The sequence below is a fragment of the Micromys minutus genome, assembly GCF_963924665.1.
Source record: "Micromys minutus genome assembly, chromosome: 29".
NCBI lineage: Eukaryota > Metazoa > Chordata > Mammalia > Rodentia > Muridae > Micromys > Micromys minutus.
Window position 1 is genome coordinate 24,531,492 of NC_137964.1, and position 27,823 is coordinate 24,559,314.

Below are 27,823 nucleotides of genomic sequence, written 5' to 3' on the forward strand. Positions count from 1 at the left end.
GCCAATGAGGACTCAACACAGGGAATACTGGACACGGGGCAAAGGAGCTGGCTCTCTCCCAAAGCCCCGGACCTTGGCCCATGGTTGGTAGCCTTCTCAGGGCACAGGGCGGGCAGCTGGAGGGAAGCTGGGCATTTGTCCCAGTCCAGCCGCTGGCTTTATTGGTGGCCTGGATATCCCCCCCATCCCTCCACCCCCACCCCTCGGGCTCAAGAAACAAATTTATTCAAACTGTCAGGGGCAGGCAAGGCCAGGCCTCCAAGTCTGGGCTGCTCCAGCAGAAATTCCTGAGCCTCCAGAAACATGGACTATGGCATCTGCTTTTTTCCCCTAGCTTCTAACTGGCTGAAAGGACCCAGCTTCAGGAGGGCTGAAATCTACCCATCAAGGTGTGCAACAAACAGCCATACTGGTAGCCAGGAGAGTGGAAAACACCAAGGGGAGGGTGGCTTCAAGGTCAAGGGTAGAGACAGCACCTGAGCAAGGGCTGCCCACAGCCACTGTTGCCAGGCTCCCAGCATGGATGCCCTAGCACCAGGCCCCGAGATGATACCACCCAGCCTACCAGCTCTCCCTGGCTCAGGGGTCACAGGTTATCCCCTTGTCCCTGATAGCCAGCAGGGACCCTCTTTCTATTGTTCATTTGTGGCCTCAGACTTTTGAGTCCAGAGGAAAGGAGGCTCCTGGCTTATGTGGCCTTTTCCCAGTGTGCTGACTGAACTTAAGAAGAAAGAAATAGCAACATCCAAACTATCCCAGATGTCTGCTGCAGATTTGTGGCTCGGGCCTGCTGGGTCCCAGCTGCCTGGGGCAGTTCCTACTAAAGATAAATAGATTCACATCCAGATGAACTGTCCCACAGCCACCAGGCCCCTTGGGCAGGTGCAGGAGTTGGAGGCCTCTCAGAGGCCCCTTGACCATTGCCAGACAGACACAGGAAGCCCAGGCATGACCACCAGCCATCCTGCTGAACACCTTAGGGAGCCTAGTAGTTCACAAGCTGAGCTGGGTAGACACCATCCTTTTTGTCGAGCTGCAGGGGTCAAAGATGAGGGCTCAGTAGATGAGATCAGAATGTTGCCCCGCCCACCACTGGCAAGCTCTCCCTAACCCAGCACTAATGCCTGGTACCTGGTTATCTGGCCTGGGGGCTATGCTGGGTTTCTGGGCGAGGGGTGGCTTCTTAGTGGTCCCACTTCGGGGAATCGGGCTGGGTCTGCTGGGTTCTTCCTCACCAGGTGTCCCCATCACCCCGGCCAATACATAGTGCTGTTTCCGAAGCTCCCCAAGCCGTACACGCTCTGCCTCTAGTGTCTTCTCCAGCTCCAAAACTCGTACCTGTAGGCCACATAGCCAACTCAGCCTGGCCCATGAGTCCCAGGGTCTTCCCCAGAGATCAGATCCTGACAGCTGTGGGCATGTACCTGTGTCTCCATCTCTTGCTTCTTCAGCTTGATGAGGGACAGGCCAGAGAAATCCATAGTGTCTGCAGTCAGAGGGAAGAAGTAAGTAGTTGAGTGACCCCTCCCACCCACTCTGGGAAGCCCCTTTCAATACCAAGAGCTCACCTCTGTCCTCAATCTGCTCCTGGCCAGATTTGGTGGAGGCCACCACACTGGCAGCCCTCTCATTGACGGTGCGGGAACACTCCTGCAGGCGGCTCAAGTGGGGGCTGTTCTTGTTGGCTTTTACCTGCCGGGAGCAGAGAGGGCATGGGTTGGTTTGCTGTAGGCAGCAGGTAAGGGTCCCAAGCCCAGGCCTGGCACATGTCAAACCTGGGGTGGTAGAGGTCAGCACAGCCTCACCTTTGAGGCTGCCACCAGCTGGGCAGTGCTGGCTGCAATCTCATGGGAGCAGACGATGAGTTCCTCATATTTGCCCATGTGAAGCACAACCTTGTCAGCTGACTCCCTGAGGGTTGGGGCCAATCAAGAAAGAATCTGGGTTTCTGCATCATGAGCAGTATGGCAAGCCCCCACACCCAACCTTACCACCTTGCCCATCCCACCCACACCTGGGTTGACATACACCAGCTGTGTGGCTCCCCAGCCCACTGCCTTAGAGGCTGAGATGAGGCCTTCAGTCCACCGTGAATTCTTGGCGTAAAATTCCTGCTGTGTTGCTGCCCCCTAGTGGCAATGGGAGGACAAGACAGGACGTCCAATCAAGGACATTTTGGATAGTCCAGAGGTATATCCCTGAGACCTCCCTGAGGTGTCGGGGCTTTTAGCTTTGGTAACAGACCCTGTATGGAGGATGTCATGCACAAAGGGAACAGGGGACCAGAGTTTATTCTTTCTGACCCAGCTAGGAAGGCTGCCAGCCCATGGGCCATCTAACTTACCCTGCCGCTCTCCACGATTTCCTTCTGCAGGCTGGTAGACGTCATCACCAGGAGCCGGATGGCCTGCCAAGGCCAAGATGAGTGTGACTTTCAGGGTGGTCCTGGCAGAAAACCCACTCTAGAGTCACCCACCTACTGCACTCACCTTCATCAGGTCTGTGCAGGAGTTGAGGATCCTGGGGAGAGGCAGAGAGAGAGAAGACAGCTTCAGCCTTATGACATAATGCAAGACTTGACCACATCAGGGCGGGGGATGTGCAGTTTCGTGTGCAGCCCCTTTCTGGACAGCTCAACGGTCAGGAAGAAAGGCTGTCATGGATCCAGGGAAGCTGCTTCATGCTGGGGCTTTGGGGACAGAAGCTGTACTTACCTCTCGTTCACCTCCAGTTTCACTCCTGAGCTCTCATGGCGAGCCTGGTTCATCATGTCCTGTACCCAGTGACAGAATAAGCCAGCAGATTCCAAGAATGTCCCTGCTCTAGTTCCCGCGGGAATTGGGGGAGTCCTGACACTCAGGCCTCACCTCAATCCTCCGCACAGCATCCTCAATGGCTGCAGAGGTGGCTGCCATCTCCTTGTCAACCATGGCCCCTAGCTCCTCTTGCCGGACATCCAGGCTCTTGGGCTTCAGGTCCTGAAACGATTTAGTCAGACATGTAGACTCAACGTCATCAAGGCCCAGGGAAAGACGCACAGGAGGCAGCAGACTAGAGTGGCAAAGGTGCTCTGTGCAGGTTCAGCCCCATTTACTGAAGCGGCAGCCTGCGAGCACACACACTGCTTAGCCTGTCTCACAGGAAGTACACAGATGGGTGCCTTGGCTGCACACCTCACCTGGCCCAACTGAAGAATGCCCTGCAGGGGGGCCCGCATCAGGCTGGGCTGGGCCCTTGGTAGCATTGTCTGGTCCTGCAGCTGTCCCATGAGCTCCAGAGCCCGGGTTCCACACTCCCTGCACGTGTCGATCAGACCTGTTGGGGTAAAGGGAAGGTCTATGAGGGAAGCTTTGCTTGAGTCCTGGATATGGTCCCACATACCCTGGCCCAGGGCTTGTTCTTTCCCCTTGTACACTGAAGACCCTTGTGTGCGACAAGATGAAAAGGCCAGGCCCTGGCACCAGAATCTACTTACGGTCAGCAGGGTCAGTTGGGGCCAGGTGGGAAGTGGCACCACCATTGACAATGGTGTCCGCGGCCAGATGGGAGAAGCGGGTGAGTGCTGCTACCAGGGCAGAAGCATCTGCAGGTGCGTAAGGCGGAGGTTGTGGGTGGGAGCAACGGAATATTCGTGTGGGGAACACTAAGGTAAGGGAACCATTTTCTCTTGAGTCTGGGCTAAGGCTCCAGCACCTAAAGACAGAGGGGTGCTGAGAAGGCTAGGAGGTAGCAGTCAGTCAGCAGAGTCAGGGTGACTCCAAGCCCCTTGCTCCCTCCACTTCCTGCAGATAACCAATGTCAGCCAGTTAACGGGCACAGGTTCCGAGTAGCAACACAGTTCCTGAAGAGGCGTCTGTGTCCTCGAAAACCCCACATCAGGCAGCTTTAGCTGCAGCTGCCACAGAACGTACAAGTCCACACCACCTCCAACGGTACTCGCCTTCAGAGGAAGCCAGGTACTGGGTGTGGCCCTTCTCCAAGCCACTCACAGTGTCCAGGGCCGCCTGAGCCCGGCTCACCAAGTAGTCTGCAAGCACAGAGAAGAAAGGGCAGCCTCAGCCCGTTGCCACCTGCTTCTCAGGACTGGGTGATAGCTGCAAACATCACTGGTGGATGAGCAGCCATCTCTGAGCACAGACCTGGGGAGCTGGTGCAACGGAGGTGCAGGGGGTCATCCAGCTTGCTCACTGCATCCTGCAGAATGGCCTCTGCCTCGGCGGCCGCGCTTCGCAATACCGCAAACTGCTCGTCTAGCAGCTTCTGCCGAAGCCCCTGCTCCTGAGACTCCTGATGGGTGGGGACGGGACCTTCAGACCCCCGAGGCCCAGAGCTTAGCTCCAAGGACTGAGAGTTGACAGCAACCGACCCTGGCTTGCTGACTCCCTCTGTGGAAGGATGCTCTAGTCTAACTGGGGTGAAGATTTCTAGACTATCTCCCTACCTCCCAGGACTTGGATGACTCATGAAGGGCAGTGGGGACACAGGACAGGACAGAGTAAGAAACAGCCCAATTAACAAACAAGCCCAGGACCTCGACAGACGTATCTCAAAGGGCCACTGAGTACACAAAAAGATGTTCAATGAGGGTAAGGGTGCCTTCCACCAAACCCGACAACCTGAGTTCAATCCCTGGGACCCAGAAGGTGGAAGGAGAGAACTGTCTCAAGCTATCCTCTGACCCCATCCGCATTCCCCCATCCCCAAAATAAAAGGATGTTCAGTATCATTAGACAACAAGAAAATGCAAATCAAAACCACAATGAACAACCCTGGGTGGCAGAACACACCCAGCACTCAGAAGCCTGAGACAGGAGGACTACCCTGAGTTTGAGGCCAACCTGGAGCTTTGTAGCCATGCAACTGCCACAGTGAAAAGACAGTAAAAAGTGGTGGCAAGGATGTGGAGAACTTGGAATCCTGGGCATATGCCTGGAGCTTCTCTTCGGAGAGCTGAGTGTCTCAGGGGTGCCAGGCTCGGAGCAGAGTGAGTACTGACTCGCCCACACTGGGGGGGGGGGGGTCTGCCTGACAAGGAGAGTGTGGCAAGGTGGAGGCTGTACGTGCCTTTTGTGCCAGCTGCCCCCGGAGCTCGCCCTTCTCCTGGGAGCTGCGCTGCTGCTCTTGGCTAAGTGCCTCCTCCTTCTCCCGCACCAGGCTTTGAGCAGCCAGCAGCTCTTCCTCGCGCTGCCGAATGGCTCCACTCAGTGCTTCCTTCTCTGCGCTCAGTGCATCTAGCCGTGAGCTCAGCTCTGACCCATTCTGTGAACATGAAGCACGTCAACAGCCATGCCAAACCTACCTGGCCTTACTCCCAAGTTTACAGCTTACCACACCGCCTCCCAAGACACTGAGCTTCCTGAGGGTCAAGCCTACACCTGCCCCCCTTGAGAACCCACTGCTACATAAGTATGGCCCAATTCACAGGCAGGAGGACCTGACCTGTCCCTGCCTGATCCTAGCACCACTGGCATGCATGCCCCCGGCTAGCAGGCACCTGTTCTGTGCGGCTCAGAGCCTCCTGTGCATGCGCCAGCTCTCCTGCCTTGGCCGCCAGCTCCCTCTTGAGCTTTTCCAACTGGTCACTCTGCTCTTCCATCTAGGACAGGACTGCATGTCAGTAGGGCAGCAGGGCTGGGAGGATGTGGGGGGCCCACACACTGAACACACCTTCATCTCAGACTCACGCTTCACTTGCTCCATCTGAAAGGCCAGCTGCTCCTTCACCCGGGCCACCTCCTCCTGGCTCTGCTGTGTCACTGTCAGCTGCTTGGCTGTGTCTGCATTCTAGAAGGCATGGGACAGGTTCTGACTCTGGTCCCCGGCCCACACTGCCCTTCCTGAGGCTGGGCACCCACCTTCCTGAGCAGCTCAGCATGCGTGTTAATGAGTTCATTATGCTTCTCCTTCAGCTTGCTGTAGCGTGCTTCAGTGGCACTGGCCTTCCCTGCAGAGAGGCAAGGCTGAGTGGAGTGGCCGGCCGGGTAGGATCCACCCCTCACCCTGTAGCTAGGTGCCACCCCACGGGTACACACTCTCTGCCTCCTCTCGAAGGCCCTGATTGCGGGCGCCTTCCAGCTGCACGGCCTTCAGCTGAGCCAGCTCGTGGCGCAACTGCTCATTGTCCACCAGGGCCTTCTGCTTCTGCTTCCGCTGCTCCTCCAGCTCTGCCTCCAGGCTGTTCACCTGGCCCTTCAGCTGTGAGATGTACCTCTGGGCCTGCAGGGCAGGAAGGGCAGTATGGATCCCTGGCCCACCCATGTGGGGACCACCCTTGGCCACACCCCTCACCTCCATCTTAATCTTCTCCAGCTCAGCACGGAGGGTCTCCACCTCTCTCTTCAAGTTCTCAATCTGGAGGTCCCTGGGGACAGAGACCCTGGGCTCAAGTTCATCAAACAGAAGGTTTCAGACTGCCCAACATAGGATCTCAGATGTTACTAGTAGCCACTCAGGACTGGGGTGTTTCATTATTTTGTAGTTCCTACCTATGACCTTTCTAGATGGAAGGCTTTTTCTAACCTCCCCACCCAAGCTGGTCCCTGGGGACTCACCTCTCATCTTTCATGGAGCCATTGGGGGGTCCAAAGGTCTGATCAAAGAGGTCAGCCACCACCTACCATAGTAGAATACATGGACCTCTGACCCAGATACCTATGCCCTCAAGGCACGGTGGGGGAGGCCCAGTCACCCTGCACTTTGCCCAGCCTTGTGTTGGCAGCAAGGCATGGGAAGACTAGCAGATGAGGTCTTACCACTGGCTCTCCAGCAGGGGGTCCGCTGCTGATCTCAATTAGGTTCTCAGGCTCCTCCTCCTCCGGGGCCTCCTCTGGAATCACCACCACTGGCTTGATGTGCTCAGCCAGGGCTGAGGCACGCAGAAAATTGGGGGGTCCCTGTAGGGGCAGTGTTTAGATGCTCAGCCATCCACACAAGCCTTTTGGGAACTCATCCAGAGCCTGCAAGGCACCAGGGGCTGTTGAGTGGTGCAGGGGTGGGGGCAGCAGGGACGGGCACCTCAGGCAGTCTCGGGATCTGGATGAGTCGCTTGAAGTAGAGCATGTCCGAGGCTCGGCGGAAGAAGTTTTTGAGGCTGCAGGTGGAAGGGCAGACAGTCACCGGGGAACCATCAGGCCTCGGTCCAACCATGCTTTAGCACTGCCCCCTGGGCTGGTACCTGGGAAACTGCTCATGGAACCGATCCCTGTGGCCTTGCAGGGTGTCTGCTGGGAGACCTGAGGAACAGCACAGGTGAGCAGGCTTCCTCTCTGCACGCTGCTGAGCCGTGCCTTCCCCTTCTGCCCCTCAAGATTCTGGACCCACTGGAGAATAGAGGGGTCCCTGCGTCCTGGCCAGTCCGCCCCGATTGGGAAGGGACAAGACTCCATGGGGTCACTTTAGCTCTGATGCGAGTCAGAGAAGGCGGCAGAAGACAGACCTGGCTTGCAGTGGTGCTCTAAGATCCATGGACTGTGGAAGTTGCCCTGAGCCAGCACACATGACCTGAGGACCTTTTCCTAACACTAGTGACAGCCTTTTCACTACTGCTTCCCACAAAACATGTGGCCAGGGGTGGGGGGGCGCTGTCCTCTCCTGCACCAGGTGTGCAGAAAGCCACGAAAATGAACAGCTCTACACATGAAGTCTCTCTGCTTTGGAAAATGGTGACTGTTCCCCCGGGAGACACAGTATTGGTGTTAACAGGTTCTCCCCTTAAACTAGTAATCGCTCGGCCCTCCCTCTTAGTGACGTGGACTGGACAACTCACAAGAGTGGAGCCTGAACATGAGCTTCACCGTGTAGTGGTACAGGTGGCTGCAGTCCTGGATGACCTGGATGAGTGGCGCTAGGCGACACTGGCCAGATGACATCTGGGACACCGCGATGGCTGTGTTGAGCTGCCGGAAAACTGAGGAGAAAGAGCAAGTGGAAGCCAGCATGAGGGGATGTGGATGGAGGTGGGCTTGTGGGAGGCCCTCTTCTGGCTTCTGCAGGTACCAAGCATGTACACGGTACACAGATGTACAGGCAGGCAGAACACCATCCAAGTTTTTTTGTTTTGTTTTTTAAAGAGAACGGCCATTGTAATACTCCATCTTATAGACCTGGAGATTGGCTAGGGACTGTTCCAGGCTTTGCAAGCTCTGAGTGACCTGATACCTCACTTGCCCCGGAGACCCCGACAATCAGGCCGTTATCAGAACTCCAGAGAAAGAGGGACAAAGAACAAACATGGGGATGCCTTGCCTGGTCAGCATCTTCTCTGGGCAGAGAGAGGAACGACAAAGAGCAGGCGGTGAGCCAGAATGGGAGAGCAGCCAGGCCCCATGCTGGGCAGACTCTGTGTGGTTCCAGAAGCCCTCCAGCCCTGGCCATGCCTGGGGTGGAGCTGTTTGCAAGACTTAGCAGTACAAGAAAGAGCCAGAGATGGAAGCCACACTAGAGTTTTGTTTGGTTGTTTTTTGGGTTCTTTTGGTGTGTGTTTATGTGTGCGTGTCTGTGTGTGCGTGTGCATGTGTGTGAACTACACAGGACTACTTTGGATTTCAAATGTGTGAGTGAACTCTGGTTTGCTAGAAGCCTTATTCCAGGCAGAATGCTCTCTACATCTTTCTGGCTGTGGTAGAATGTTCCTTTTTCCCTTCCTCTGCCCCTCCCTCCTTCCCAGAGTGTTGCACCCATCCCTCCCATCCCCACATGCTAGGCAAGCACTTCATTATTTAGCTACAGCCCTGGCTAATCAAGACCAGGTTGGTCTCAAACTCAGATCTGACTGCTTTTGTCTCTTAAGCATCAGACTAAGGGCATGTGCTGCTACATCCAGACCTCTTTTTATTTAAACTTTTCTTTCCTTTATTTTATACATATAGATGCACCTTATGCCTGCAATGCCCTCAGAGACCAGAAGAGGGCATGAGATCCCTAGAACTGGGGTGAGACAGGATCACACAGGGCCTTTCCCAGCCCCTCTCACTTTTGAGACTGGGTCTCATTAAGCTCCCCAGGTTGACCTTCAACTCACTCTAGTTCAAGCAGGCCCCAAATTCATGATTCTCCTGCCTCAACCTTCTGAGGAGCACATCTCTATTAACAGCTTTGCGCTCTCACTGAAGGCAGCGTGCTGCAGCCAGCTTTCCACTGAGATGTGCAGAGAGGGGTTCCTATCTTTTGTGCTGTGGGCTAAGGTGAGGAAACCCTACACCTGTCACCTAGCTGTGTCTCTAGAAGCTCCGTTAACAGTGCCCACTCTTTGTAAGTCACTAAAACATCTGTGTCACTAAGGATAGGGGCCTGCAGGTTCTTCCCACTTGCCTTATAGGGACCACAGTCTGCCCACGTGGGCCTCCTAGGCCAAGAGCATTGAGGGTGAGAACACAAAGTCCCCACCTCGTGGCCTGTGTGCTCTGAGGAGCTTGGGCTTAGCATTTCCAACAGGACACAATTCTTGGTGGCCTCCGTCCAGCTGCACTACTGGGCCACACCCTCCTCGTGACCTGTCTTCTGCCCCCATGGTGACTCCTGGACAGGCTCCACGCTGGCCTCTCACATACCAGAGCCACAGGCCCAAACCCAGGGTAGAGCGACTACCCGCCTCTTCCCAATTCCGTTTTCCCTTTAAAAGGCCTTGGGCTCTGCCACAGACAACACTGAGTCACCAGCAGTTATTCTGAAGGCACAGCCCAGAACAATCACCTCCCAGGCAGGGAGGTGAGCCCTCAGACACTTCCTGTCCAACGGCTGCCAGTTCTTTGGCTGAACAGTCTGACAGGACTGAGAGGCATTTCAGAACACAAAGTAGGAAATGTTAGCCACATTTTCTCTCCTGGAGAGCTCCTCCACAGGGCACACCCCACCCCTTCCACACCCAGGGGCCCACGGAGTGGTGTGCTGTGCCATGCCTCAAGGAAGGGAAGTCTCAGCTTGTGCTCTGGAGGTGCCATGAGGCCTTTTTCTGTCCTGGAGGGGGACCCCAAGGAAGAGGTGCACATAAGACTGGACACTGGGTTGCCATGGTGTTCATAGGAGCATCACTTGCCCACCTTGGGCGGGACCCAAGCTTCATGCCAACAGCAGTTAAGACAAGTGAAAATCCAGTGTGCTCACGGGTATCTTCGCAGCCTGGCATGAGTGACTTGCTCACCTGACTCAGAAAGCTTCAGTTCACAGTCCATGTAGTCAAACATTTCCACGACGAGCTGAAAACTAGGAGGAAAGGGGGATGCAAAGAGCAGTAGGGCACACCCATATAACCCCCAAGACCCCCGTGGGACAGGAAGCAAACTCCATCAAGCAGAAACATGGATTACCCAATAAACCCCTTCACCCAAAGCCTGATCCACTGGGGATCATGACCTCCCACCCAACAGGCTGTGGCCTCTTTTGACATGGTCCCTGGTAAGCACTTGGGTCTGAAAAGCTTGGGGGCACGGGACAAACTGAGGCCACACAGACTCACATGTTATTAACGTCGGTTCCTGCTGCCTTCTCCAACACTTCATCCGTTACCTCCAGGCCTGCAGGAAACTGGGGGTGCTGGAGAGACACCCAGCTTCATTGAGCAGCCACATACTGGACCCATCCCTGCTCCTGACAGCTCCCTTAAGAAGGGGAGTTGCCAGGGAGGCTCCCCAATCCCTTCATTCTGTGACTCCAGCCTCCCTGGTTATGCCAAAGGGGCTGACAGAAATCCTGGAGATGAGGTAGGGGCAGCCTGACCAGGACTGACAGGATCTATGCGACCACCAAGATGGTGGGTGGACAGGGCAAGTGCCATCCAACCCCTGCTATGCCCCAGGATGTCACAGAGAGAAGAGCCCCCCAGTTCCCTCAGTCCCATGATTTCTCAGAAAAAAATACCTTAAGGTGGAAGGAGATTTTAGTCAGCAACAGTTTGGTATAGATATTCACCAGGTGTCCATACTGGTCACGAAGGTGGCCCTGTGGGGATCAGAGCCCTGAGTGAGGTCACTGTCCAGAGCATACCTACATATCCCAGTGATTGAGTGGGCGCCCAGACAGAAAGGAGGTGGGAAGAGAAGAAGCAGACCTTTCCTCCACAAGTCACTCACTCACTCACTCAACAAACACTTCCTGCTAGCCTTCCCCTCCTAAATCTCACTCCTTGTCACTCTTGCCAGAGAAAGTCTTGTGAGAGGCAAAGAGAGCCCTTTGTCTAAGGCAACAGGCCACTTCTGAGCAGGGCACTTCACTAAAGAGCTGGTGGCAGACAGGAGAGGTGCGTTCTGGTCTACACACAGCTTCCCGGCTCCCTCTTGCAAAAAACATGGTGAGTGGCCACGCCAGCAGGGCCTGTGTCTGCAGCAGGCACTGTGATGAATGCTGTTGTCCTTATATCAAACGACATGAATAAAGTATAGGGCTCTGGACAGGTAACCTCTCCCTCTGTGTCTGCTCTAGGAGATCCATTCAGCTAAACACCCCAGGAGAGCTTGGAGAACAAGGTCTGAGGCCTCTGACTTCTGAGGATGTTAGAACGAATCCAGACACAGGCTCCCCAGGGGTCTGAGAACTGACAGGCAAATACACAGAAAATTCAAGTCTGTATGTAACACGGCTTCTAAAGCTTAGGGTTAAAGTCTAGGGGATCCTGGGAGTTCCTGCTCTTCAGACAGGCAAGGGGTGGCTACCTGTTTCAATTCATGAGAACTAATGGGCTTGCTTTATAACGCTGTCGGCAAACCCGCCTGCACCAGGCCCCAACAGCAACTTCACACTGACTAGTGCTAGGCCTCCACTGTAACCCCAAGGACAAGAGGAAAGAGACCCCTAGATGCTGCCCTCAGCTCAGCCACATTGCCTGGACACTGTCCCCACACCTACCCACAAGTCGCCAATCTCACGTATGTTGCTCCGGTACCGCTGACAATCATGCAGCACCTGCAGCCAGAGAAGGGGGGTGAGGACACAGAACCTGAGGTGTCACTCCCAGCACAGGGTAGGACAAACAAGGTGGCAGGCACAGGCAGGGTGTCCAGTCCACACTCAGCGGGACAGATACAAGGACCTTTGCAAGGGCTATGATCACTACTCACATTGGGGTGTCCATCTCGGAGGACTTTGTGGAGAACGTGGCAGAATTTCCAACTGAGGATGGAGCTGCTGTGCAGCGGCAGGCCAATGGCATAGGACCAGAAGGTAAAGGCTCCTTTCTCATGGTGGGTGCCCAGAATGATACCTTAGAGAGTCAAGGCCAGAAACAGTGGAGGACAGACAGCTCCTCCCACTGGGCCCTGGCACTTTCTGCAGTTTCCTAAGTTCTCATCCACCCCAGGTCACACCAACTGGAGCCTTGGGTCATGCTCTCCCAACTTAGCATGCCCTGGGTCAGGACCATGCTCAGCCCTCCGTTTCCTGACACCTCCCTAAGACCCAAGGGGCACAAGGATACGCCGGGCATGCTTCTCCTTCACTGGGGCCTCCTGGTGGTTGATGGCTTTGCTGATACTGATGGCCTATGAGAAATGCAGAGGAAGGATTAGACACCCATCCGCAGCTGTCTGGAAAACACAACCCAAAGGAGAATGAGCCACCTAGCCTGGTGGGAGACGAGTGCAGGGGCTAGAAAGAGCACACTTTCCCTCCTCTACGCTCTGAAGAAACTTCCCTTACAGGACCTACAGCTGGTGCCAATGTCACAAGTGACCAAGAGCTCCAGGCTCAGGGAGGCAGGGAGGTAAGCTGAGCTGTGGCTCAGAAAGGCATGTTTGATCTACCTCACATTGTTCTCCTTGAGAAGGTCCCCAGACTCCAGGAAGAATGGTTAAGGGCATGGCCCAGCAGAGCAGCCTCTGTCCAAGTTTCCCACCAGGGAGAACAGTAGAGATCTGCCCTTGGCCCAACTGAGCCCCTCCTCCTCAGAGTCACCCCCTCTTCCTGTCTGTCAGAGCCACAGCAATAATGTCAGTTGACATTCCAGCCAGCACGGTGCAGAAACCAGGCTCTACCACTGGCTACACTTCCATAGGTACCTGCTCATGCCACTGAGGACAACCGTGGCCACCTGAGGATGGGGGAAGGGCAAAGGAGAACCTGCTTAGAGCCAGGCCGTTGTCACCTGAGAAGGAAGAAGCCTCACACTTGACCAAACCACAGCCATGATCTTGGAAGGGATTTTCACCTCCACTGGACACATCTTATTTCCCCAGTTCAACACTTTCCAGTAAAGCTCTGTTGAGGCAGGAAGCCAGGGCATACACAGAAAATACAACTCCTCACCCACTCCTCTGAGGCTCCACTGGCAGGGACAGGAGGTCAGATGAGCCTTCACAGGTCACTCACTAGTGTTTATGAACTTGAAAGAGCTCCCTAGGCCCAGACAGGAGGGTGGAATGGACTGACAGGCACAGATCCAGAGGCCAGGGCACGCACTGACACAGAGTGTGCTCACCCAGGTGAGCCACGGAGCTACACTGAGCATGCTGCCTAGGGACACAAATCAGCAGGTCAACAAGTGCTAGCCAGTGTGGTGGCTTCTCTTTTGCTGCATCCCCCGCTACAGCACTGGAGCAGTAAAGCCCTGCTTGTCAGGGCAGTAGATTCTCAACAGTGGATGCCTCAGGACACGCTGAACAGGCTGGCTCAAGTTCCCTATTAAGAGTAGCAGCCCTGGTGGGGTGCAGTCCCTTTCTGATCAGTTGTATGGATCTGGGGACTGTCAGGGCCGGGTATGGGCTGCTCCTGAGCTGAACCCTGCCCCCACAGCCAAGAGAGGTGTGCTGACCCCATTCACACACTGGGCCCACTGTGGGAAGCTCACTGAAATTTGAGGACCTGGAGCTGTAGCTACACCCTCCCGCCTCACTGGACTAGGGTCCTGAAAGAACACAGGCAAGCTCTGCCTTCCTCAGCCCAGCCTCAGCCTGCCAACCACCTGTCCTATGTGTGCTGAGCCTGCATCCGTGGCCTCCTCCAGGTCTCACTCCCCACACAAGCACAGGGCAGCCACCCAGCAGCTATGAGGGGACTGCCACTCTGCACAACAAGGATATCTCACCTCTACTGAGGGGACACTTGGCACAACAGTGGCCATGAGGGACAATCACAGAATGCCACCCATCTCCCAGAAGCATCTGGGAGACACTGTGTCGCTTTCTTATTTCTTGGAGGAAATTAAAGCTCAGAGAGATTAGGTGTCCTGTGTACGTTGGTAATAAGGGCAGAACCAGGTCTGTTGGACTCCATGCTGTGTTCTTACAGTGACCATCACAGCTTCCTGGTACAGCTTTCCCCTGGCAGGGGTCAAGTACTAAGTGGGCTGGGCCAAGCTCACAGCAAGAAGCATCCCACAACCTACTCTGCCCAACACCTGAGCTTCTCTAATACGAATATGGATGGGACAGGCCTAAAAGATTCCTGGCAAGAAGGGGGGAGACAGAGCTGCCCATGTGGCAGGGATGAAGAGGACCTGGGAGGGGCTGCGATACTTGGAAATAGTGAGACTGGGAATGGGCAGGCAGGAAGTCTCATCCTCTGAGGAAAAGGGTTACCAAAGAGGCCAATGATGAACTTTGAGACCCAGGCCTCCCTAGACTGCAGCAGAGTTTCTGCTTTTCTTTACCTTAAAACAGAAACAAACAAAACAATGGAGACTGGAGAGATGGTGCATGAGTTAAGAGCAGTCTGCACTTCTAAAGATCCCAAATTCAATCCCCAGCATCAAGGTCAGGAGGCTCACAACCGCCTGTAACTCCAGCTCGGGGGTAGGAGGTGGGTGGGGGGTGTCAGACCACTGGTCTCTGTGGGTACCTGCGTTCACATGTACATAATTAAAAACAGCAGGGGGTTTCTGTCCACCTCAGCCAGCAGAGTAATAATCCAAGGTGGGCAAGAAGGTTGTCTGGTACAACATGACTCTGTAGCTGGTATTGGTTCAAACTTTGAGAGTCTGACCCCTGAAAATCTTCACTTTAATTTGTGCGCATATGTGCAGAAGCCAAAGAACAATCTGAGGGAGCCCGTTCTCTCCTTCTACCCTGCCAGTCCCAGGACCCAAACTCAGGTTGTCATGCTTGGTGGCACTACCCTTACCAGCATATGTTCTCTCTCTCTCTCTCTCTCTCTCTCTCTCTCTCTCTCTCTCTCTCTCTCTCTCTCTCTCTCTCTCTCTCTCTCTCTCGCTCACTCACACAGTCCATAAGGCTTAGTTCAAACTGTGCAGCTGAGGTTGAACTAGAACTCCTGACTCAAGAGCTGGGATCACAAGTGTGCATTATTGTGCCCGAGAGAGCCTCTGCTTTCTCAGACCCCTAACATGTAACACTCAGCCCTTCCCATCACCAGACCTGAGCCACAAAGAGCACTGGGCCCCCCTCAGCCCCCTTTTTTGTTGTTGTGTTTAGACAGGATCTCTCTTAGTTCTGTCTGTTCTGAAACTTACTATATAGACCAAGTTGGCTTTGTAAACAGATCTTCCGGCCTCTACTTCCCAAGTGCTGAGATTAACTGGTTGTCCTCAGCCCTCTTCAAATCTGATTTATGATTCTCCAAATGTCCATCTGGTAGTTACTTTCTCACATCACCTCATGGCATGTCGCTGGCATGTGGCAGGGGTCCTGCCTGTGTGTGTGGCTGCTGCCCCCACCCTCATAGTGCAGCAGTAAGGATGTCATAAGGTACTGAGGGATGCAACTGGGAGGGAATGTGGCAGGGTCTTCTGTGGGGGGCCTGGGTACCACCTATCCCTGAGCTGGCCACAAGGGATAGGACCGTGTCAGCTAGTCATCCTGTGCAGGCGCAGGCTGGCTCCCGGGAACACAGGCCCGTTGTGTGCAGGGTGGGCAGATGTGTGGGGTGGCCAACATCACACAAGGAGGCCCAGTGCTCACACAGTGGGCATCTGTGGGTACTCCTGGCCCTTGCTCATCCTCCCGAGCAGCAGCAGCAGGCAGGGGTGACACTCACTCACCTCCCCTAAGCTTCTATGTGAATTTTCCTCAGGGAGGTGGCTATGGGTCACATCTGAGCAGAGAGTGAAATTAGGAGCACTTCTGAACGTCCCTGTGTGTGGAATGTCTGGCAGACCCTACAACACAGCTCTGCTGTGAAGCTAGAATGTGACATGGTCTGACCTCAGTGACACCTGGAGTTCTGAGATCATGTCACCCCCACTCTTACCTAGCTGGGAAGCCACAAAGTAAAGAGGAAGTAGAGGGAATCCTGGGCCCTGAAAACAGCCTTCCATCAACCTAGTACATCAGGAGTACCCTCAGCTCCACTCTGGAAAAGGCAAAGGAGACCCCTCCTGGCTCTCAGGGCCAACCACTCTGTAGAGCCTCAGGGAAGGACAATCTCAAGATCAGAATGCAAACCCAGAACTGAAGAAACCCCAACACTAAAGGATGGGAGTGTCTGGGTGCTTATCACACCCTAAATCCTGTTTGACTCCAGAGGTGAAGAACGGTGCACTTAGGGAGCCCCAGAATGGAAGGGATTGAGCTCTACCTTTTCCCCCCTTTGAGAAAGTCTCACATGTAGCCTTGGCTGGTCACTGTATAGAGCAGGCTAGCTTCAAACTCACAGGTTCACCTGTCTCTGCCTCTCAGCTGCTGAGATTAAAGGCATGAACCACCATGCTTGGCTCCGTCTCCCCTCTTCTTCACAAATCCGGAGACCCTCTCAGTCTGCAAGGGGACAGTTCTGGAGGAAGCAGGGCAAGTGCAGTAACAACTGTGAGCTGCAGGAGGTAGTCTGCTGGTGGTCAGCAGACGGAGTGGGCAGGTGACGGCTTACAGATATGGACCACTGGAAAATGCAGTAAGTCCACACCCATGCCCCAGGAGCCACCAGTCTATGGCAGGACAGTGTCAGCACCAGGAGGGGTTGACCCTCAGAGGGGCAGAGGCTGAGAGGAAGCACATGGAAGGCTAGCACCATACAACCAGGAGATAAGACTCCCCAACACCCGCCAAGCTTGAATGGCCCATAGCGCCGTGCCATGGGCCAGCAGCCAGGTCTCAGTAACAATGATTACCTAGTTTTACGGGTTTATCCTTGTGCCAAGTGCTTGGGAGTCTCACCAGGTCTTCAGGAGGGACACCAAGAGCTCCTCCAGATAAGGACACTGATGCTTCAGGAGTTGGCCAGTGTCATAGACATGCTAAGTGTGCCACTCTGAACAGGCCCACCCTAAGCATCCAATATCACAACAGGACTCTCCTGCAGCCCTGTGCTGTGACTCACGGAGAACAGCAGCATGGAGAGGCAGAATGCCTGCCCACAGTCCCATAGCTACAAGGGACTCATTCCCAAGCCCCCATTCTGAGGTGCCCCAGATTTACTTTGCCAACCCAACCGTGGCTCCTCTGCACCTCCGTGTGCTGGATGTCCACACCATCCTGAGCTCCCTTTCGCTGGGCCACAGGTGCAACTGTTTTCTGCATGAGGTCTTAGAGCTGATGGGACAGCCTGCCTCTCAGAGCACCTTCGTTCCATGTGCTGTGGTTCTCTCTAGGGACAGTTCAGGAGAACTAGACTAAAACCAAGCTTCCAAGGTTCCCAAACACAATGGGCCTGTTCTGACTGCAAGCCAGGACGTGGACTCTGGACTGTGGAATGCCTGAAGTCATAGGTGATGTAGGGCCAGCTAGGCTGGGAGGGCGGGTAGAGAGATGGAGCCAGAAGTGAGGTTCCCTCCAGCCCCATCTTAGACCCCTGCCTTGGTGCTACACTCTGACACTGGACCTGGCCTTTGCCTTCCCACCTCAGATCCGATAGCAGCCTCCACCCTGGGTCCAGGTTGGAGCTTTGAGAAGCCCTCACAACAGCCCAGGAGAACCCATGTCCTCAGGGTGTATCTACCCCTCTTATCCACAACTGCGTTCTTCTCTCTTCAGGGGAGAAATGATACCATAAGGAGCCAGGGGTCACAGCTTAGGACAGACACCAGGACCAAGTTGAATGAGGGTCCCTGGGAGACCAATGCTACCAACAGTCCTGGTCCATGACCTACAGGGGGTCCCGAGTACCCGTCCTAGAGAGTCCTGTTTCAGCCAAAGGGACAGAGTGAGAAAGGAGATACTTCCTACATGAGCACACAGGGTAAAGGTGCTCTGAGAGGCAGGCTGTCCCATCAGCTCTAAGGCCTCATGCAGAACACATAGCACCTGTGGTCCAGCAAAAGTCGCTCAGGATGGTGTGGACATCCAGCACACGGCGGTGCAGAGGAGCCACGGTTGGCAAGGTGGCTCTAGGGTGCCTCAGATGATGCTCACAGTGTCAGCACCATGTTCTGCAACTCACAGTCCAGTGTGCACAGGATAAATGTGGACTTGCGTCGCCACACTCTTTTCCAGGAGCCCACACACCCAAGACAAGATGCTCTTTTCCAACAGTGCCTCTGCGGCTGGCTGCAGTATCCCAACCTTCTCACCCACAGCCTCAGCTGGGTGCCCCGAACACTGGAAGACACTGCTTTAAAAACTTCCCGTGCCCCAACTCTAGCTTCCCCAAGTGTGAAAACTCCAGGGCCTCCTAAGTGAAGACTTGCCAGCTCAGGCTTGGGTGATAAATAGACAGGCCCTTGTCTAGCGTGCACAAGGTCCAAGGCTCCATCCCCAGCAAAAGGAAGGAAAACCAAATCAACACACAACCTCTGTCAAATGCATCTTTGTGATCCTCCCTCAACTGCCTCCTGGTCATTATGGAGTCAGACCTCCCCCCTCACAGCTCTGAGCTCTGGGCACCTGCCCACAGCTACCCTGACTAGAGCAGCTAACCTCCAAATATCAGACAACCTGGATTGTTTTTGGTTTTGAGACAGAATCTAACCAAGACTGATGTGGAACTCGCTGAGATCCACCAGCTTCTACCTCCCAGAGGTGGCATTAAAGGTGTGTGCCCCTGTGCTTGGCTGTTCATTTATAGCGTGTGTCAGTCATGTATACTATCTCCAACTCCCTGAACACAAAGGCACCCCACTACCCATCATAGATTCGACCAAATGCCAATTCAAATACTCAGGAGAAAAGTCTGCATTTGGCCTGCCCACATGTAGGCTTTGTCCTCGTCATTCCCTGAGCAACAGAGGACAGTGCACGTGTACATAACTGACCGACCGTGTACAGGGAACATGGCTTACATGATGTGTGGCTATGCACAGACCACACGTGAACACTATCGTTTATTTATACAAGGGACTTGAACATCCACGGTTCAGATTTGTTTGTTTTCAGGGGAGGTCTTATTGGGTAGCCCTGGCTAGCCTGAACTCACAATGTAGACAAGGCTAGCCAAGAACTCACAGAGATCTGCCTCCTGTGTGTTAGTATTAAAGATGTGTGTCACCACATCCTTCAATCATAGTATTTTCAGAGGTCCTGGACCCAATCCCCTAGACACTGAGGAATGGCCATACATCTTCCCCTCTGTGGCATTTCCAGGACAGTTAATAACTCTTTATTGGACACATGTGAGAGGGACCACTTGAGGCACAAGTGCTCTTTCAGACACAAGCAATGGTAACTTCATGGCGGTGTCTTTCTTCGGCTAATAACTGAGCCACTAGAGATATTTATTAAGGTGGCTATAAAATAATTTCTATTTTTAAAATCATCCCTGAAGTGAATCAACTTAAGCCTCCTTGTGTGGTTATCACGAGGCTGCAGAGCAGCAGTTGGCAGCGACAGACAGGTTCCTCCAAGAGCCCAGGCTCAGAGCTGTTGGCAGGGCGGTGAGTTATTTTGCTCTGATTCCAAAGACTGGCTTGGAGGACAGAGTGCTCTCATTCAAACACTTTTGCCAACTCAAAGGCCATTGATGACCACAAACACAGGAGTTCTGTAGCCGAGGAGGCTAAGATGGGGCCATATGCAAAGCAACGCAGAGGCCCAAGGCGGAACCATTTTAGCAGACAGGAAGTCAGCAATCAACTGGCCCTGGTCCATCCAACTGCATCCTTCTTCATTCCAGCCTCCTGCTCCATCATTCCACCACCAAGAAAACACAAGCATTAGTTGGTGACAGTCCACACCCCAAGGACAGCATGAAAACCCTGGGAAAGAATGTGTCCTATGGCCACAATTGACAAATTCATGGCTCAACCCACTGCCACCCCAGCTCAGACTTTGTGGGTGGAATACAGAGCAGAAAGACGTGGTCCTGAGTCACACCTCAGCTGTGCCAGAATCTAGATGGACAGGGAGGCAGCTGGGTGGTTTTGTTCCTGAGGAATTAGTGATGTCATCACAGACCTGTCTGTCCCACAAGCCAGAGGATTAAGACCTGTCTGTTCCACACCCAGGCAGATGAACCTATTGCAGTTCGAGGCCTATGTTTATCTAGCAAGAAGAAAAAAATGTCTTCCATGAGCTCATTCAGTCCAGTAAGATGTTATGGTCCATCCAGGCCAGGATGAGAGGCAGCCAGAGAATGGAAACTAGTTTGAGGCTTGCCGGTTCTCAAGGCTGTCCTTACTATAGGCCTTTCAGTGTAGCCCTAACTCCGGGACAGGAGGTAGGCATATCTGAATGGCAGCAGGCCCTAGGTAGAAACATACCCAACCCCTCAGCTGCCCACGTCTTCCTGCCCTGCAGGTTGGCTGTCAGATGTCTGTCACTGAACTCCACCACCCTTCTTCTGGAAGCCAATTCAAACAGCCAAATTAATAGGAAAGAACAGGAAAGGAGAGTAATTCAATGTGGCCACAATGGAGAGAAAGACAAAGATCTAGTGACCCCCTTAAATTTACTTTCAGGGTCCTGCAGTCAGATTAAGTTAAAACAGAGCGCCAGGGCCAGAAACATCTAAGCAGACCCTATGAGGATACCCACCAGTGAGTCCCCACTGACTGGCCTCTAGTCTCATCTTGCAAGGTGGTTTGACAAGTTCTTAGAACTGTAAAATCTCTTCAGGAGACAAGTTCCCCTTCCTGCTCCCAGACTTTTCCTTCTTCCAGCGTGAGATTCCTGGGGAAATTCCCATCTCTTGGGGTCCATTGTTTTAACAGTCCAAGCTGAGAGGTATATCTCCCTAGAGAACACCAGTTCTCAACTGGTGGGCCCCAACCCCTTTTGGGGGTCGAACAACCCTGTCACAAAGGTCACATATCAGATATTCTGTATATCACATATTTATATTACAATTCATAACAGTACCAAAATTACAGTTATAAAGTGACAAGGAAAATAACTTTATGGTTGGGGGTCACCAAACATGAGGAAATGTATTAAACAGTCACAGCATTAGGAAGGCTGAGAACCACTGCTCTAGAATTTCTGCCAGGCCACTTAGAGCTAGAGACACAGTGCACGCTGCCATCAGAAGCAGAGCACTTGGGCAGAGGAAGATAGATGCCATCACACATAAAGTGATAATCCAGTCAGCCCTGAAATCAATAGGGGTTCCCAGGTGGAGAAGGGGGAAGGGCAAGGCTGACCAGTACAGCCAGGCCTGCCAGGTGTCTCGGGTTAGCCAGCTGAGTTTCCCTGTCCCTTGCCAATCAGGCCTTCACTTTACCCCACAGGGTTTCCACTCACACACAGGATCCAGCTGCTGGGATCAAGTGGCCGGCTGGGTTTCATTCACAGGCTCCTGTACAGCAGAGCAGTAGCTGCATACTGGCCTCAGAGCTGGGTCAGGGAGAAGCTTCTTCCCCATTCAGAAAGGGGGAGCAGGTCTACAGGGAATGCTAAGATGCCTCTACCCCATACTCCATGGAATCCCTATGGCAGGCCACATCACCAGACGTGAGCTGGGTACTGTACAGAAGGTTCACACCTGACACTCACTTGTGAAGGGATGGTGCGTAGTGTGCCACCTTCCAGATGTTCTACCCAGCTCTGTTCCTTTGTCCAACAGGCTGGCTCAGCTGTCCCCCTCACATAGCTGGCTATACTCAGGACACAGGGACAGCTTCTATCTCCTTCAGTCCTGTCTGCTTTCTGCACACAATCTAACCACTAAGACACTTGCTGTACCCCTGCAAATACCTACAGCTGCCCCACTGGGCCAGGGTCATGCTATTATTACTGTCTTGAAAATGGGGAAACTAGACCAGGCAGTAAAGGCACACACCTTTGTCTCTAGCACTTCGGAGGCAGAGGCAGGCAGGTCTCTGAGTTTGAGGCTAACCTGGTCTACAGAGACAGAAATATACAAAACCCTGTCTAGAAAAAAAAAAAAAAGTGGGATGGGGAACTGAGGCACAGAGCAATGACAGATCCAGGCCTGACCCAGGTTCCTAACTGCTCAGTACACTTGCCATAGCTGGCACTTCTCCTCCCCAGGGGGGTACAAAGGTGACTTTCCCCTTCTACTGTGTATCCCAGTTCTGTAGGGCTAGGTCAAAAGATGCCATCAGTGTGCCTCACGGGTGCACAGAAGCAAAGGCAGGAAGGAAAGTTTGGGCAGCCCAGTCCCACCCCAGCCTGGACAACAAGTGGTCTGGAAGGAGACTTCAGAATTCTGCGAGTCAGGCCCCAACCCACCTTAAAAGTAGCTTTGGAAGTGTGTGAGCCCAGCCTACTCTTCCCCTTCTGACAGGGAAGGCGTTGCCTCCTCCCATTTAGCCAGCTGTTGTGACACAGGCCTATGCCTACTCCTAGGGACACAGTGGAGGCAGGACAGACCACATCAGCCCTCAAGAATTCAGCCAGTCCTGAGATAACCAGCAGACAGAGTTGGGGTCTTGGCTCTCCATCATGGGTGTTAGGGCTCTTCTCCAACTCTAGAGCTGGGGATTTTTTTCTATTATTGTAAATATTTTGATCGTGCGAGCATGTAGTAACATGTTATAATTATACTCTTGCCCCTTCTGCAGTGCCTAGAATCAAACTGGGGATTGTTGCATGTAGGCAAGCACACCCTGAGCTATAAGCAGACCAGGGCTGAGCAAGAGCAGGGGGTCTGAAAGGCTCCCAGAACTTGAGAACTGCTTTTAAACTGGAGACCAGGACAGGTTCCAGGCACCTGCTTGCTCCTGTGGCCTGCCTCTGGTAAGTAGGTCTGAGAATCACCTGGCTGAGGAAGTTCCACACAACACCAATGCCTGGGGCTCTGCCCCCAACTGAATCACCCCCATTTGCCTGAGGTCTGGTGCTGCTCACACCTGCTCTGTCCACAGGCAGCTGCTGAATGACCCCAAGGCTGAAACTCCAAGAGGAGCAAAATGAGAAATATCCCATTCGTACTTAACCGCGCTCCAGTGATAAGAGGAATTTATTCAAGGACAGGCTGGGTGAAGTCAAAGATACAATCCAAATTAACTTCACCTGCCTGCTTACTTTTTCTAGAAGGCAGTGGATGATCTAAATATTATACACATGTGGCCCCTCTCCTGCATCTACTCTGCAGTACTACTGTAGCAAGCAGCTGCATCCACAAGTCAGGGCTTGTCAATAAATGTTAATCTTTACAAGAGTTTGGACTCTCTGGGGAGCGGGGGTACTGCTGAGACGTGTCACTGACCTGGAAACCGGAAGAAAAGAGGTATTTCCAGCTGCTGCCTCAGCAGCGGGCTCCCAGTGGGACGGTCTCACCCTTCATCCCTCACCCTTTCACCTCTGAAGCCCATGCTGCCCTGGGGTTGACCCTGCTCTGTGATTAAAGGGTTTCTCTCAGCCTGACCTGGGAAAAGGTCCCTCCCCTCTGTCTCTGCATGTTGTGGGTAAGTCGGAGGCTCAGAGAAGCAGCAAAAAGGGCAACTGTGTTTTCCCACCGAAAGAAAAAATACAGTGAGTATGTTCATGGTTTCTGGCTGCAGAGTGTGCTCCAAAGACGGCTTACCTCTTTCACAGAAGTCCCCGATTTTCAATTTTGGGGGTGGAGGGAGAAGAGAATGGTAGGCCAACTATTTGCTGAGACCTTACTACGTGCTAGACACTACTTATGCTTACTGTGTTAGACTATTATCCTGCTTGAGGGCCCTAAAACAGCACTGATACATCTTCCTGCCGGCCACAGGTCTGGAGTGTTTTTACTGCCCATGCTGACTTGTAGCTAAGGATGACTTTGAACTTCTAAGCTTCCTGCTCGGCTCCAAAATCCTGGGATTACGGGCTTGTGCCACCATGATGGATTTCTGTGGTGCTGGGGAATCAAACTCATGGGTTCAGGAATCCACTGAGCTACACTCCCAGCCCCTGGGATGGATATTGAAGAGATAAAAGCTGGCACTGGTCGGGCTGGGTTTCTTTATGTAGGTTCTAGGGTAGAAATCTGTTTCCTTGCCTTTCCCAGTTTATAAAAGATGCCATTATTCCTTAGCTGTTGGCTCCTTCACACCCACCTGTGGCCAGCAGAGTTTAACCTGCAGTTGTACCCACTTGCCTCTCCGTTTCCCTCATCTACATTTAGGGACCCTGTTATGCAGGGCCCACCTGGTGAGTCATAAAACCTCCCACCTCAAGGTCAGTGGATGAACAACTTGATTCCATCTACAATCTGAATTACGCAAATAACAGTTAGGCTGTGGTCATCTTTGCAGGAACATGACTCAACCTACCTTACAGTATCTCAGAGTATACTCCTCCAGAAACACAGAACTATCCCTGTTTTCTACAGAAGAAGCGGGCTCTATAGTCAAGCAACTTGCCCACCACAAGGTGAAGGCAGATGTGAGATCAGGTCTACCTTGTCCCCCAAGTGTGCTCCATGAAGTCACAATGTCTTTTTCCCCCCCAAAGGTATATAGTATTCAGAATACAAGTACAGTGAGTTGTACAGCATTTTATAATCAATTTGAAAAGAGGTCTTATCAACGAAGGGACTACAGTCATGGGGTGGAATGGACTGCCTCTGGAACACTGTCTCTGGGACACGCCACTGGGGTCAGAAACTCATAATTGAAGGAAGGATGACTGCCTCCCTCCACACTCCTGAGAGGTAACCACAGAGCTCTCTGCAAAACAGGGTGTGTCCTTTCCACAGAGCAAACATGTAAGCATTCCTCTTCCTCCTGGCCCCAGGAGCCCAAGAGGAGAGGCTGGCAGGCTACTGAGAACTTCACATCTAAGCCAGCAAGTCCACAGACACCAGCCTGCCAACCATCAATGTCGAGATAGGAGGTGTGTTCCAAAGGGAGGCAGGTCCCAGGACTGGATGTGCTATTTTCTGTCCCAAAGGAGACACAGAAGCAGTAAATCAGGGCTCTCTAGGTCTTTCTTGCAAGGAGCCTGCCTGGCAGCTTGCTAGATATTTCTGGGAATGATCTAATTAAATATTAACTACTTGCAAAACTATGTTCTTACGTCCCTCACTAAGTCACTGTGAAGATAGGCATATCTAGATGCTGGCCTCAAACTCTCTCTTCTATGAAGAAGTTGCTCAGGAGTGAGTCTTGTGAGACTCCTCAATACAAAGTTGTTTCATGAATAACCCTTTCAATCACTTGAAAACTCAGGGAGGGCAGGCAAGATGGCTGAGTAGGCAAAGTGCTCGCTGACTTACCTGACAACCTGAGTTTGATTCCTGGAACCAATACGAGGAAAGGAGAGGACGCCTATAAGTTGTCCTCTGACTTCCACAAACACACACACACACACACACACACACACACAATAAACAGACATAGTAAGGGTGTCTAAAGTGGGCAAAGCAAATCAAAAGAACTACCGTATTTACAAACCAACCACCACACACATGCGGTCCTGTATCAGAGACTGTCCCTCTGACATTCAGGAAGGTTACCCTTGACATAATCATTTAAGCAGCAGATCAATGAACTTGACCTTTAAAAATCCCATCTCCTCTCCCATTCCTTCCTGCAGCAATCAGCTTTCTCTGCACCTGCTTAAAAGCGGGGGGGGGGGGGGGGGGGTATTCTAAAACTCATTGAATAAATCAAGCTCTTGACAACATCCAGATTCTCCATGCCAACAGCATTTCTCTCTAGGCTCTGTGAGTTTACTAGCACAATTAATTATGTATTAATGACTTCACATCAAACGCCATGTTTGTTTTTATGGTGGGTGATCCAGGATGGACCAGATGGAGATCGCATGGATAAATTAATCATTTGCAGCCAGGTTGGTACTGGCACTTGGCAAGCTCGGAGCTCTCACATTGTGAAGTTTATCACTGTCGCTGTCCACCAGAGAAGCACAAAGGCTAAGACCTCACATTTTGTTGTTTCAAATCGAAAGCTAGTGTAGACTGCTTGTACTAGCTTGTTCTGAAAGCAACCGCAGGAGACCTTGCTCTCTGCTCTGACCAAGGGGGAAGGAACTCACCAGTGGCACCCACAAATGCAAATGTCACCAACCTGCTTCAGATACAGGTGGGAGGAGTCTTTGGCTTCCTTTATTGCTAAAGCTTAAAAAAAAAAAAAGCAGCCATTTCGATCTTGGCTGACTTAAGTCTAGCAAATAAGTTGTGACAGCCCCCACCCCATCCCCGCCCCCACGAGTCCACCCAAGACTTAAGAACAAGGCAGAGTTGGTAAAACAAAAAGGAGGGAGGCAGACGTGTTGGTGGACGTCTATATTATCAGCATTTGGGAGGTGGAAGCAAGAAGATGAGGATTTCAAGGCTAGCGTGGGCTACATGAGACCCATCTTACAAACAAACAAAAAACCAATGCAACACCTGCACAAGTGAGTCCCCAGAACCTATGCATGAATGAATGCGCATCAGGGCCATAATTTAATTTTCCACGCCACCTTCTCAGGTCCGGCCCTCTCCTAGGGGAGCGGGGCGTGGGAGCGCAGGAAGGAGCCTGGGAAGTTTCCGTCTGTCAGGCGCCGGTGTTTAACGAGGGGGTGGCAGCCTATTTATAAGTGGGCCCCCGCGCGGGCAAACAAGTCTGGCGACATACGTGAAACTTTTCACCCGGCAGATAATAAGATACTGTGCGGCCGTGGAAACAGCTCGGGAGCGAAAGGAGCCAGGCGCTTCCCTGGGAAGGCGGCAGGGAGCCTAGGGCGCCCCGGGCCCCGCGCGGCCGTGCGCACCTGGGCCGCGTCCGCATCCCCGAGCCCAGCCCGGCTGTTGCGCGGCTTCCGGTCACCTGCGCCGCCCCGGGCCGCGGAGCCCGCAACCGTCCGCGCAGGGCCGAGCGCACCGAGGGCCGCCGCCGCCGCCACTGCCCGCCCAGCCCGTGCCCGCGCTCGCCTGCGTCTTGTCGAACTGCTCGCGCTCGGCCTCTAGGCTGTGGCCCGGCCTGCGGCTCAGCACCCGCGCCGGCACATTCTTGATGCTGTTCATGCTGCCGCCGACCGTATCCCGGCCCGGCTCCGTGCGAATGAGGCGTCACTGCCCGGCTCCAGCCTAGGCACCCGGAGGCCGCGCGCCGCGCCGCACGGGGAGGAGCCGCTGCCCCTCCCGCCAGTCACTCCGGCTGTCCAACCGACGCCCCGCCCTCCCCGGCTCTGCACGCTCCGCCCCCGGCCCCCGCCGGGTCCCCAGGACTCCCGGCGTGCCCCGCCCACTGCATCCCTCGATCGACCCTAGGGCGCCTAGGAGTCTCTGCACTGTGCCCACCGTGGTCCCCTAGGACTCCCAGGACACCCTGCCATGCCACCTTCTGTCACCCAGGACGCTCTGCCCTGCACCCTTCCAGTCCCCCAGCACGCCTTACCCAGCACCCTTTCTGGTCCCCCGGGACTCGCTGAACCCCCAACACCTGCATCCGCTTCGTTCCCCCGGGACTTCCTGGGAGTGCCCCTTTGCACACCTGCTGTCTCCTCGCACAACTCCAGCTCTCCAGGACTCCCCAACACACCTGCCCCCTAATTCTGACAGATCAAATGCAAAGACAAATACCTACTTAGCTTGGCTCCATATATCCTTACCTTCTCCCCAAACAAAGGAAAGATCAGTTGTCCTTCCCCTTCCTCACGTTGGCTCTTTCTCTGCACCTGTAGGGAGAAAACTG

The 27,823-nt window shown here is 53.5% G+C and overlaps 1 protein-coding gene across 1 annotated transcript; it reads right to left on the bottom strand.

The window, feature by feature from the left end:
- Positions 1 to 216: 216 nt before the first annotated feature.
- On the bottom strand, positions 217 to 27,191 carry HIP1R (huntingtin interacting protein 1 related). The gene is made up of 32 exons (XM_080941213.1): positions 27,061 to 27,191; positions 12,407 to 12,470; positions 12,051 to 12,193; positions 11,839 to 11,895; positions 10,855 to 10,935; positions 10,454 to 10,530; positions 10,139 to 10,200; positions 7,766 to 7,906; positions 7,175 to 7,232; positions 7,015 to 7,090; positions 6,753 to 6,893; positions 6,552 to 6,613; positions 6,289 to 6,361; positions 6,033 to 6,216; positions 5,856 to 5,944; positions 5,668 to 5,784; positions 5,495 to 5,596; positions 5,065 to 5,259; positions 4,140 to 4,287; positions 3,920 to 4,027; positions 3,476 to 3,583; positions 3,179 to 3,315; positions 2,868 to 2,978; positions 2,715 to 2,773; positions 2,490 to 2,520; positions 2,345 to 2,407; positions 2,029 to 2,129; positions 1,806 to 1,911; positions 1,569 to 1,692; positions 1,425 to 1,486; positions 1,132 to 1,338; positions 217 to 1,033 (listed from the first exon to the last, which is right to left on the bottom strand). Exons 1-32 carry the CDS (start codon positions 27,151 to 27,153, stop codon positions 986 to 988), a joined length of 3,228 nt encoding a protein of 1,075 aa, XP_080797339.1. The 5' UTR covers positions 27,154 to 27,191; the 3' UTR covers positions 217 to 985.
- Between the last annotated feature and the right edge of the window lie 632 nt (positions 27,192 to 27,823).